The sequence below is a fragment of the Nesoenas mayeri genome (genome assembly GCF_963082525.1).
Source record: "Nesoenas mayeri genome assembly, chromosome: 16".
NCBI classification, from domain to species: domain Eukaryota; kingdom Metazoa; phylum Chordata; class Aves; order Columbiformes; family Columbidae; genus Nesoenas; species Nesoenas mayeri.
In genome coordinates this window covers 5890114-5903245 of record NC_137562.1, presented here as the reverse complement: position 1 = coordinate 5903245, position 13132 = coordinate 5890114, and the positions used below count along the sequence as shown (strand labels likewise).

General features: G+C 43.0%; 1 protein-coding gene across 1 annotated transcript in view; it reads left to right on the top strand.

The window, feature by feature from the left end:
- Nucleotides 1-10310, top strand: part of BMP7 (bone morphogenetic protein 7) — a gene marked incomplete at both ends in the record, with an annotated part of 41180 nt that extends 30870 nt beyond the window's left edge. Inside the window, 5 exons of the mRNA XM_080354485.1 lie at nt 3547-3695; nt 7471-7668; nt 8149-8225; nt 8812-8922; nt 10161-10310. Coding sequence (XP_080210611.1) covers nt 3547-3695; nt 7471-7668; nt 8149-8225; nt 8812-8922; nt 10161-10310 — 685 coding nt within the window. The remainder of the gene's footprint in view (nt 1-3546; nt 3696-7470; nt 7669-8148; nt 8226-8811; nt 8923-10160) is intronic.
- Between the last annotated feature and the right edge of the window lie 2822 nt (nt 10311-13132).

The following is a 13132-nucleotide window of genomic DNA, read 5'->3' as shown; positions in this document are numbered from 1 at the left end:
ACACAATCTCACATGCATCCTCACCAGCCACCCTCACTTTGCAATACTTGTTGTTCTTCCTTGACCCCAGAGAACACCAGGTTTTCTAAGGAAATTTCATAGGGGACATAGCAGTTATGTGACATGTAGTAACAGGGGGCACCTCTCCTTTCTAGCCTCCACCACCAGACACTACCAAAGGGATCAGCAGGCAAGTGCCAGCCTCCTGTCCTTATCTTAGGCTCTATCGACATCTCAATGTGAGAAAACTGAGCTGAAAGTCCTAAGTTTTATCATTGCTAAAAGCTTTGACACTCCCACTGATGTAAGTACTTCATATGCTGAGCTATTTTGATGTGGTCTCAACAAAACATACTTGTGGTCTGGATCCAGACTTCATCATTCATGTAACTCTAATCTAGACATGAACATTTCCATGTCCCAGCTTAATTTTCTGTAAAATGAGGATCATGTGCCTTTTCCTATCTCTTGGTGTGGTAGTTCTCTGAAGTTCTCAAATAAAGGAACTGAATACAGGGCCAAGGAACCAATGTTCTTTTCTGCCTCCTAGTTGTAGAGCCATTATTCACATTGCTCCAAGAATGCATACAGTTGGTAGGTAAGGTACCACAGGGCGAGACATGCACTAGAAACCTTTTCCCTTTGTGCTCAGATCTTTATCTCAAAGCTAAAACCCAAACTAGCCACATTAGTTAGACTTAACTAGCACTATCTTATATGACAACTCATTAGATAGGAGCCCTCAGAACAATTTTGTTTAAGTCTAAGCAGAATAACATCTCTTTGCCACATTTATTGTCTTGCCCAACAATTATGTTTAAAGGGCTTGCTGTCTATTACCTAGTGATTTAGCACTGTTTGCCGTAAGTCTTTGGAGAGCAGGGCATTTCACTTAAAGAGAGGTTGTTCTTTTGAAAAGGACAGGAGGTTTCTTTTCATCAGAACATGCGCCACAATCTCAGTAGCCTCTGCTTGCAACACCACTCAGGTTTTGCATCTCATCCCTGGCTGCTGCTGGTGGGCCAGAGTGGAAAGTGCTAATTCAGGAGTGCTTGAACTTCTCCAGAGCATCTGACACGGGGCCTTTTTGGGTCCAAATGTTCCAAGTGTGTGTGGGAAGGACATTTCCCTTTAGTGGGTCCCTTTGATCTCTCTCACTTCGGGCTTCCCCTCCAGGCCTATTGTTTGCACATTGCTGTAACTACAGGAAAACAAATGCATTATACAATTTCCCAGACTGACTCACCCTGGTACTTGATGCCTCGTGTTGTCTGGTTATCCTGATTGCATCATGTCAGCATGGGGAGCTTAAAGGCTGGTTTTTCTGAGTAATGATACTGCAGTTGGGCAGTAGCTAAAAACAAAAAAGTTATCATTATTGCTATTATCTTCAACCTGCAAATTACAAGGGAATAAAACGAAGCAAGCCAAGTCCCTATTAACTAAACCTTGTGTGAATCATGAGTTCCAGTCAGGGGCCATGCTTAAATGATGCAGTATGTGAACATAAAAACCCTTTACTTCTGGAAACTTGGCCTCAGCCATTGGAACGGGCCAATCCGTACTACTCCCTCGTCCCCGGCTCCTCTGGGATGCGTTTTGTTCAGCATGTTGTAAACAGGGAAGGGCGGGAGGTGTCCGCACGGCTGCGTCATGCACAGCAGGATCAGGGCCATCGCTGCTGGGTGGGGATGGAACCCCAGGAAACGTGTCCCCTGGTTAGAATTCAGGCATCTTACATTTCTGTAACTAATGTGTGTGTGGAGGGAGGGGATTATCTGTACCACTGATCTTCAGCTGTCCTAGGTGCACCCAGCAGTTCTGATGTAGACCTTCTTCCGAAACAAAAACTTTCTGTAAATGAAAGCAAAACTCCCTCTCCCATGCCTTCTTCCATGGCAGGGACATGCCGGGTGAAGGGAGGAATTACAATCGTTATAATCCTCTACCTGCAAAACGTCTCTTGTAAGCACCAGACCTTGCCTGCTCTTTCCGAACCGAGCTGGCACAGAAAACCGCTGCTTTCCCTGAGGCCGCCACGTGCAGAACTTGCTGTGCCCTCAGCAGCATTGGCTCTGCCTACATATTCAGCCCTGTCAGTGTCGTATCCATATTTAAACAGCATTGTGCATTGGTGAGGAAAGGACAGAATCCTCCTCGATGTCCTCACGTGCTCTGTAGGAACTAATTTCAGAAGTTTAATTTCATGTAAGCCAGCACAGAGCCAGAGGCGGTGACATCTATTAGCTCACGGAGGAAAGCCGTCATCTCTTATACGCCCTGCCCCACAAAGCTTGAAAGGAAAGCTAGATAGTGAAAACATTGCAATAAAACTCCATTTCTGTTCTGAGTCAGCTGTGTGGGGCAAAAGCCTCTAATTTCTTGGTGTTGCACAGGGAGAAGAATCACTAAAAGCTATGAGAAAAAAGCCTCTATGCCCACAGTGCTTCTCAGATTCATTTTTGATCACTTGATATTTCATGCAAACAAGAGGCACTGTGTAAACCGAGTTAAATACATATATATTTATATTGACAAATCAGTAGTGACAAAATTGATGAGTCCTCCTCTAAGCTTTGAGGACATGGTTAAAGGGTTTCCCAAGGATACTTCAACAGGATATAATTAACACAAGTTACCACATTTGTGCACTGTAAGTACAAAGGCAGCTCTTATAGAACTAGTCTAGACACTTCTACCATCTTTCTTTGTTCTTCTTGTACAGTCATTTTTGTAAAGGAACTGTGCCACTATACAAATTTTTAATCCAAGTTTTATCTCTTTTTAAATTTCTGATATGAGAAGATTCCTTCCTTTACAGAATGAGTGTTTGCTCAAATTTTCATTCTACAGAAATTTGCCAGGAAATGTTTTATAAATCCAGAATGATTTCACCTTTTTCAAACGCACAAAATCCTCTCAGTTTCAGATCTTTCTCATTTTCTGGTATTAGTTCTTCAACTAGAATAACTCAGCAATTACCTTTAGAAATTTAAGCAATGAATTGAAAGTTGCCACCCAAAGTAATGCAGACCTGTTATGGTGCGGAAGGTTATTGCTTCAATCAATTACCTGTAACCTCAGATGAACAAATTCTAAAAAACCATTACATATGTTAATATATGCACACCAGTGTTCCAGCTGGCTTGCACCAATGCTACAATTATACATAAAAGTCAGGAAATTATGTGTGGAAAGGATAATAAGCAGCATTGTCTGCCCAATTACCAAGTTTGCATCCGCAAACAATAATTTTGCAAATCTGTGCCTGGCAAACATTTTTTCTGAAGTTGCATCAGCAGCTCTAAGGTTAAATGTAACAGCAAAGTAACCCAAAACCACCTCAACTCTGCTTCAACCCATCCTCCCTTTTTGAAAGGAAGAAAAGCACTTGGTCTGAAGTTGATTAGATGGGAAATCAGGCCAGCACAGCTCTGGCATCGTCTGCCTGTTGCTGAACGGCCGACCAAGCGTGTTGCTTAAAGTGCATATGTGAACACCTATAGAGACCCTGGCTAACTGGGAATTACACTTGTTTTTTTTCAGGGATTCAGATTTGTTCCTGCTCGACTCTCGGACAATCTGGGCTGCAGAAGAAGGGTGGCTGGTGTTTGACATTACTGCAACCAGTAATCACTGGGTGGTGAATCCCCAGCACAACCTGGGCCTGCAGCTCTCGGTGGAAGGCATCGATGGTGAGTGTCAGACACCAACATCAGTCAGGCTCCGTTCCAGGTACATGATTCCCAGCCAGGGGAACCCTTCAGCATTCAGGACTCTTTCCTTTGAATAGGATTTGTTAAGCCTGCTTTTCCTGAATTTGCCTAAGATGGAAGTAATAATAACAAAATAATCCTTAGGCATATTTCGGGTTAAGAGTGTACTCAAATGCTTCAATGGATTGGTAACCTGTCTGCAGTAATTTCACTATTAGCTATGTGCACATCCCCGTCAAGGTAAGTATAGACTGCTGACTAATTTGCAGATAGTGCAATCCAGTCAAGGAGAGAGGAGGAAACTTTGCTATGTGCAAAAAGACATAACTGAGTGATGTAGAAGGCTGGTGTGATTTGGCACAGAAGTCCTTTCAAATTCAGAAAACAGCTAGGAACCATTCTCATTTCCTTTGTGGCAGTACAAATGACCAGTGAAGTCGAGCCTGGTCTGGACTCCAAGGTCTGCATCGTGCTTATGGTACCAACCTTTGAGGTTTGGGAATGGGTGCGAAGACCTGGCTCTGAAACATCTCCATAAAGCATGCGTTTAGAATCAGGTGGGCAATTTTCCTAACCAGGTCTTAACTAGAAAGTCATACTGCTTTGTCTTAAAGTTAAGATTCCTGATGCTCACTTGGAGACTTGTGCAAAGAAACCCAAGTATCCTGGGTCTTCTGGGAGGTTCCCAGTACCTGGAACTGTCTGGCTGCCCCACAGGAGAGGTTTACAAAAAACCCAGCTCAAAACTATTATAAATACTCTGAATGTAGTGACCTAAGGACAGAATTTCATTCTCCAGATATACATCTGTGGTATCACTCTTTATTGGTTTTATGCAACAGTCTGAGCATTTCCAGTAAGTAGTATTTTGCGTAAAGACTGTGCTAAACAGTTTTGAAACAGTCATTTATATGGAAGAGTGATTTTACTCATGTGAGACCTGCACACAGAGTGGTGCACATGGTTTGTTTGAAGCTGCTCTTCGAGTGATCAGTGAACACTCAAATCCAAACACAGATACAGACCTGGAGCTTCCCCATGGTCTCCACCCCAGTGACAGATGCCTTTTGCCATCTTTGTATAAGGATTCAAATTCAACCTTATTTACAAATTATAAAAAACAGTAAGGCATATTGACAGCCAAGAGCAGCTTAACCCCTTTTCAAACACTTGATTTTAGTTTCCCGTTTGCCTCCTAAATGAAATACTTGGGAGGACAGAAATTGTGTCCATAATCACGACACATTCATTTGGTTGTGGTTCATGCATAGGAAAACTATCAAGACACAGCCCAGAGCCTGCAGAAAAGCAATAGCTGGAGGTAGGGTTAATATCTCTAAACACTGTAGATACTACAGTATCGCTTGCACTCTTCTACCAATAAAGTCTTCCTATCACTCTATGTGCCCCCATCCTCACCTAGACACTTTACAGCAAAGGTCACTCCTGTTTTTCAGCATTGAGGAGGGAAGAAGCTGATTTATCAATACGTTACAGATATCAATGGAGTCTTTTCAGGATCCTGCATCCAAGGAAATGCTGCAACTTTGCACATGCAGTAACTGTCTGCTCTACTGGAGCAATTAGAAGTGGACCCTTAAAAGCATAAAGCCAGATCTAGCACAGAGAGCTTTCAAAGACAGAAATTCCCAGGTTCAGTTATAAATGCATTCTCTGTTATTAAATGCAACGAAAATGAGGAATCTGATTTCCTTTTGCACTCCAGAGAAATCTAGCTGGGTTTGCAAAGGGTCGAAATCATATACAAAGTGACTTGCTGCTTTCTCAAAATAGATTAACAAAATACTTTAATCAGCCTGTCATTTAAGTTAGAAAAGCCAACTGCAGCGTTTAAAAAGTAAATACAGAGGTACAGGACCCAATTGTCTGCTTGTCTGCTGTAACCAAGTCCCCTGACAGCACTCCTTTGCACTCACATTTCTCCACCATACAAGTGAATTTTTCTTTTTATTTTGAATGGCAAGGACATGTCCTTCCTTGCTCCCCAAGTTTCAGTTTGGATTTAGACCAACTGTGTACACTAACAAGAAAGTTGCTTTTACGCCTGGACTTGATATGAAAATCATATGCTGCAAACACAGCAAGATTTTGATGCAAGACTATATGCTTGGGCAATCCACAAAGCTTTAAGTAAATTAGGAAAAAAAAAAACCCAACTTTTTGTATCTGTCATTACATGCAGAGATCTGCATTCATGAAGCCAATACAGTCTACTTTAAAAAAATTCTGGTGTCATTATCACTGTGCAGATGAAATTGTGCAAAAGAAATCAATTTAACTGATCTTAAGCAGAAGGTGAAGAAGCTGTTGATGTATATTCCACATACACAAATCTACCTGCACGAGTTTTTGTATTTGCTATTTTCACCCAAGCTTTCCCGGTGCCCTGTCCTGAGACCAGTTTTGCTTTATCTGGTTTGCAAGGCCTGGCCATGCTGGGCAGTTGTCCTGCTGCCAAGCTCCCCTCAAAACACCCCTTGAGCCAGTCTTCCCCATAAATTCCATATATTGCAGCTGGGACTCGCTTGTGGGGCTGCACACTTTTAGAAAAAGAGAAAATGGGCTCCAGCTGAGGCCGCTCCGTTTCTTGAGCTTAGACCTCAGCCCCTTTTTTCTGGGTCTGTCACATTTATCAGCCTTTTGTCCACGTGCAAGAGCAAAGATGGAAACAGTTCCACGAAGACGATAGCTATAAACCTCTGCATTTACTCATCTTAAAACCAGCAGTTATATAATATTAGCTAGAAATACCTCAGGTTGCCCACTTCTTTCCACATGGTGGTCAGAAGCTAATAAGTGAAGGACATATTTGTCAGTGGGCTGTAGAGCCCCTCGCCTGCTCCCCCCAGCATTGCTGCCTATCAGGGCTTCTCTAGGAAAGTGTCCTCTGTCCTTCGGCGTATTTGATTTGTGGCTGACAGGGCCCAGCTCTCTCATTAGCTAAAGGATCGCAAAAGCCATAAACATAACTTTGACTTAGCAGCAGTGCTCAATAGCTTGGAACAGAATAATTCTGGATATCACCCCTGCATTTCACAACAGCACCCAGACATCCTTTGGAGAAATATTAAATTTCCCACTGCCACCACTTCTTGCTTTTTTTTTTTTTTGTAATAATTGGTTTAATTCTACAGAGAAACCACCTAATCATCTTTTACCAAAAATCAAATTATTTTAAAAGCCCAGGATAAAGGAAGCAGAATGGTTTTGCAACAAAGTTATAAGATACAGTAGTGCTGAGATACAGCAACAAGCAAAATGTCTCTAAACATCTGAACTATTTGTTTCGCTCAGCTAAAGTATATCTGGAACTCTGTCAACATTTCATACAAGGTATTTTTATTTTAAGTTAATAACCTTCCAGTGGGAATTTAGTGCTCCTATGGGCTGACTTTTACGGCTCCTTTTATAGGATCACTTCAAATTATAGGTTGGTGAACTTAAAGAAACCCCTCTAAAGAATGCAGGAAAAGTTAATGCTAAGCGGATTTAGGGTAAAATAATTATACGTAGGACTATTTTATGTAACTTTTACACGCAGATATAAAATGGAGTTAGCTGTGCTGAGCTGCTCTTGTCAGCTTTGCCGAATAAGCCCAGGCCCTGTGCGGATCGACGCATAGAGATGCGCTCAGGAATCACCTTATAGCCAGCAGTTCTCATTATCCTCATCATGTCTGCTGAAAATGAAACGTTACCACAGTCCCTCTTATCAGCCTGTTCTGTTATTAAGGGCAAAGCATCAATCCCAAACTGGCGGGTCTGATCGGAAGGCACGGCCCGCAGAACAAGCAGCCCTTCACGGTCGCGTTCTTCAAAGCCACTGAGGTCCATCTCCGCAGCATTCGCTCCACGGGAGGGAAGCAGAGGAGCCAGAATCGATCCAAAACGCCAAAGAACCAGGAAGCTTTCCGGGTGTCAAACATTGCAGGTACAGCGCAGGTTGCTGTTTCAGTGTTATTGATGGGGGATGATGTGGGAACGGTTTCTCCCACGTTCAGTCTGTTTGTTGCTGGGTTTCAGAGACAGTTAAGGGATGTAGAAAGTAGGTAAAGGATGCTTTTCCCTATCATTCCTTTCACAGGTTCTATTTTTATATAATTAGCAAAAATCAGATCTCTTTGGTTATTGCCTATATGAGGTCAGAGGAAGCCCAGGCGGGTGTGGGGGAAAGTCTACTTTCCCAGGCATTTTTTGGCTTTCCACAAAAAGCTAGAGGGACATTTCATATTTACCAAACCCGGCCATTATTTTAAGACTAAAACTGAAAATGTTTAGGGAAAAAAAAAAAAAGAAGCCATGAGTGCAAGAGCTGAGCAGCGATGCCTCTCTGTGTTGGTGCATTGCTGAGGGCCGTGGGTGCTGGGGCGGCCCAGCATTACAAACTATCCCCCCTATTCCCCCCATGCAGAGAACAGCAGCAGCGACCAGCGACAAGCCTGCAAGAAGCACGAGCTCTACGTCAGCTTCAGGGACCTGGGGTGGCAGGTAAGGGCTGGGAGGTGCCTTGGCACATCACCGCCACAGTAAGATCGATAACTGGATACTTTTGTAATCCCTAGGGGGGAAATAATTGTATATTGCCTTTAGCATGCTTAAGAAATGCTTCTGCAAAGCAAGGGTATATAAATATTTAATGTGAGACTGGCTAGAAACTCTACATACTTCGGTCCCTTTGAGAAACGGTGGCCCTGAATCTCCTCAGGCAGTGCTGAATGCTCAGACATCTCTACATTTTCATCTAGCAATTTTTAGACCTAGTTAAAGAAAGCTTGTACCTGTATTTCAGTGATGAGTGAAGGACACTGCTGAATGGATAAAAAAACCTAAGCCCTGAAGTTCAGCACTCTATGGGCACATTTGCAAAGTGAGATATCCCTCCAGGAAAAGCAGCCGCTTTTAGACGCGTATAAGACAGGATTAGAAAGGCCAGTGTGCCAGATTTTTATTTTGCAGGCTACTGTAATTGTATTTAGATGTACAAATTGTTAGATTCATGTGCTGTTGTCCTTTCTGTTTCACTGCACAAAATTTCTGCCTTTTTCCACAATCTAATGTCTTTAATTTAATCAAGGACTGGATCATCGCTCCGGAGGGCTACGCTGCGTACTACTGTGAAGGAGAATGTGCTTTCCCATTGAATTCATACATGAATGCTACAAATCATGCCATTGTACAGACACTGGTAGGTGCATTGTAGCTCCTAGTGTAGAGTAATTTCTGATAGGTGCTACTCAGAAATAAATTTATGCACAAATCTCTAAGCTAACAAGAGAAGGAAGGTCTGCGTTAGCTGATTAAGATGCCTGCAGCTTCTTGCTAAACATGTCTAGCCAAATGGCCTAAATTAATAGTTGGCTATTGGTCAATTGGTCAGTTGGTCAATTGGTGGCAGAGTTACCCTGTGTTTGCTGCAAGCATTGACATGCTCTGCAGTTTAAAAGGGCCCTACGAGAGACTTGTTAATGGTGGGACGTACAGTCCCACTGCATGGGAAGGCGAGAGCGGGATGTGAGACCCACCATCAGCATCTCTTGGAAAAACTCTGTAAGGATCTTCTGTGTGCTGCTGCCAAAAGTGGATTTGGGGGTAGGCTGAGGAAGGGGTCAGTGAATCCCAAAATTACACAGCCCAGCTGCTCTGTGGGTGTATTTGTTTTATGAAATTGTGCAAAGATGTCCAGATGGGAGCCCCGAGCTGGCATGTCCTCGTGACACAGCGCCTGTGCTCTGGCTGGAGGCCACCCAGCCCAGCTGTGTCACCAAACCAACATGCCAGAGCTCTCCGCATGGGCCAGGAGACGGTCTGGTCCCCAGCACCCCAGCTCACCTGCCTGGACACCCCACCTTTTCATTTACATTTCATGTCCTGTGCACGTCTAAGGACAAAGTTGCAAAAAGTATTAGGGAAAATAGAAGCGCCTGCATTTCCAAAGGAAGAAATATCTGTTTTTCTCCTGGTAGACTGTTTGTTATTTATTTTTGCCCCCTCTCCCTGAGGTCTTGCAGCAGGGGGTGCAGGGGACCGAGAGCCCTTGGCCCCAGCTGGGTCTCGGTGCTGCCATCCCCAGGGACAGGCACCCACCCAGGACCCATGGGGTTTCTCACAAAACCTCATCCGCACATCCTGCAGAGTTTATCGTAACCGATACTCTTCTGCAGAGTGCTGGCTGCTCTGACAAATAGGAATTTTCTAATGAAAACCTGCTTCACTGAAAGATTTCCAACTAGATGTGACTTGGGTGCGTGCGTCAGCCTCCCCGCGCGCAGGGGACATCTCAAGATGTTTGTACACAAAGCCAGGTGTTCAAAACATGTCTGAGTGTGTGTATGGGACAGACATAAGGTTGCCTGGGGAAAAAAAATATGGGGGAGGAGAGGGGGAAAAAGTAAATCTTAACATGCCTCTACTTTCATTCCTCAGGTTCACTTTATAAACCCAGAGACTGTGCCGAAACCCTGCTGTGCTCCTACACAACTCAATGCCATCTCAGTGCTCTATTTTGATGACAGCTCCAATGTTATCTTAAAAAAATACAGGAACATGGTGGTACGAGCATGTGGCTGTCATTAGATTTGTAGGAAATGAAAAACAAGTTATTTGTAAAGAGTGGTTTTGTGCGGCTGTGTGGGGGAGGGGAAAAGGTTAGCGCTCCAGCAACGGGTTTAAGAAAAGCCCAAACAGTTCTTAGGACCGGGCTTCTGAAAGTTCAGACAATGGAACAGTTTCTGGATCTAAGTGGCATTTGAACACATTTTGTTTTAGTTTATTACAGACAATGAGCTTGTAAACTGAAACAAGCCAGAGAAACCATTTAAGACCAAATCTGCCTACAAAATGGCTCCTACAATACATACTTCTGCAAATGAATCTTTCTGAAAATTGCAAACTCACCACTGTTGATTGTGAGTTGAAAAATAATAATCTGTCCAAGGTGAGAATGTGCTGTGACTAATAAGCATGTGTAGTTCCTGTAACACAGTTTGCAATAAAATAAGTGAGCAAAATATACCTGGAGTGAACAGGTATTTTGTTAGAGAATCATAGCTTCCATCCTTCTGTTTGCTTCAATTTCATAAGCAAAAGCAAAGATTAATTACATGCAACTTCCAGTAGCAAAATCTGTATTCTGGATTGACACAAATTCAAAGGACAGATCAGTCTAAGGAAAAAAATAGTCTCTAGTTGGCAAGCAAAAGAACTGAAGAAAATAATTCCAAAGAGCAAGACTTTCTGGGTATACTTTTTTTTTTCTGTCAACAGGGAAGGAAATTTCCTTTAGCAACCAGAAAGAATTTGAATTTGCCGTGAACTTGAAACAGGAAAGCAGCAAAATGTTAAGAAACAGGCATTAAGCGTAAGGTTTAGCTGGGGTATCCTAAGCAGTTACAGAGTTGTGAAAGACAGAGCTAAAGATCCTGCTCCTGTTTGGAAAATGTCCATTGACTTCACTGACAGAACAAGTTCGATGCTTTTATGGAAACGTGGAGGTTCAAGTGCAGGAGGCACCGTAAGCACCACACAGACAGGTAGAAACCAGCTAGGAAACCTTACTGCCCGGAGTCAGCGTTTGCAGTAAAACCCCTGCTCTGTTATTGGCTTCACCTTTAAAACAAAAAAATAAACCAAATAAATCCCTTTCAAGAGCCACAGCAACAAGCTGGAACCAGGAGCAAGAAAGCATCCCCTCAAGGCTTTTCTTTTTCCTTCTTTTAAAAATCACAAGTTACACAAACATCACACTTATGTAATTAAAACTCAATTAAAGTTGTGAATAAGAATGCAACGTAGCAGTAACCAATCACAAACCGATCCAAACCTTTGGCATACGCTGTGATTGTAATAGTAGTATTGACATAAATTCTGTCCGATAAAACACCAGTTCCTCAGCACACCCAGCTCTCAATCTCCAAAATTCAAAAACCTAAACCTCCCTCAGATGGGCCCAGAACACAATAAACCCCTGGAGATGATTCTCTCTGTGCAGTGAGTGGACAGGGCGCTGCAGCCGCAGTGGGAACTGCTCCATGTCCTGCCTCACAGGGGAGTTAGGGAAAGGGAAATGAACACAACTGCCCGATTCTGGAAGTCGGGCACTGCTCTTCTTCCTTTAAGTCGCAGATCAAATCCAGACCACATCCCTTGCTTTAAAAAGAAAAAAAAAATTACTGTCCATGAAATAATGAATTGGAAGCTTGTTTCTGATGGTCTAATTCTAATCTCATTTAAGTCAATTGGTGTTTTCCCAGCAGTTTTCTCAGTAGCAGGATTAGGCTTATGAGAAAGTAGAAGTCTGTCCATGCCATTGGTAGGATTTGGACCAGGGCCTTGGTGAGCAGTTGCCACATGGCCAGCTGTGCCCGCTTCCACCCCAGGCAACTCAAACATCTGCAGGACCAGCCTGGCTGTGATGCAGATGCTCTGCAAGCGCGACTGCAGCAAACGTCCAACTGCCCCGAGGTGAGAGCTTGCCCAAAGAGTTACAGGCGGCCAAGCGTCAGGAGAAGAGCTGAAGCCAAAGGACCATCTCTCCCTGGAGCCTACAGACAAGGCCATCTACAATAAACAGCCCAAACTGCCCTCAGTGCATTGCTTGTTTGGATTGAGGCACTGAAATCACAGAGATTGGACGTGTCTTCTGACATTGTGTACGTATATACACCAGTGCTTCTGTAAACCTCCTAAAGGAAGTTAAGGTGCTGCCCAGAAAGTTCAAAGCTAATCGTGCCTAAAGTTCCACTATTTAGTAGTCAAGGATTAGTTTTTCTTGCGGGTGTTTCAGTGTTGGTGGTCACTGCATTGGTGTATTGCATTTTTAACTCGGACCACGGTATCTTGCTGTATAGGATTCATATATTAGATATTATGTGGGGATTGTTTCTGTTTTGGGTTTTTTAAAAACATAATAACAGGATTTCTGTTGCTAGGCTCAACATCGGCTTCACTGTTTGTACATTTTTATGTAAATAGTTGTCACAAGCGGAAGAAGAATTATTTATTTCCATCTCTGAATTCCTTTTCAATCACATCCAGGAAAAACGAGTCTCAGTTCCTAAACACATTTGTTTCCTTATTTAAGAAGATATTTATTAACAGTTGGCAAAAATGCATACATGTTTCTGGTTCTTTTCATAGAGCAGTTGTCAGAAGCCTTTTGTACAAACTAGTAAAATAAATCATTGCAACTTTACAAAAGATATCCCAACGACTTTGTGTATCTGTGTGGTTATTTCCCCTATATTCAAAGTACCTTTTTTATTGGGCAATGCTTAATCTTGAGCCTCTGTTTTCACATAGATCAGTGTCTGTGTACAGGCAAAATTGGCACATGTCGCTATTTGGTGCTGCTCCTTCAGTCCAAATACAACAGAGAGGGAAGAACACAGAAAAATATG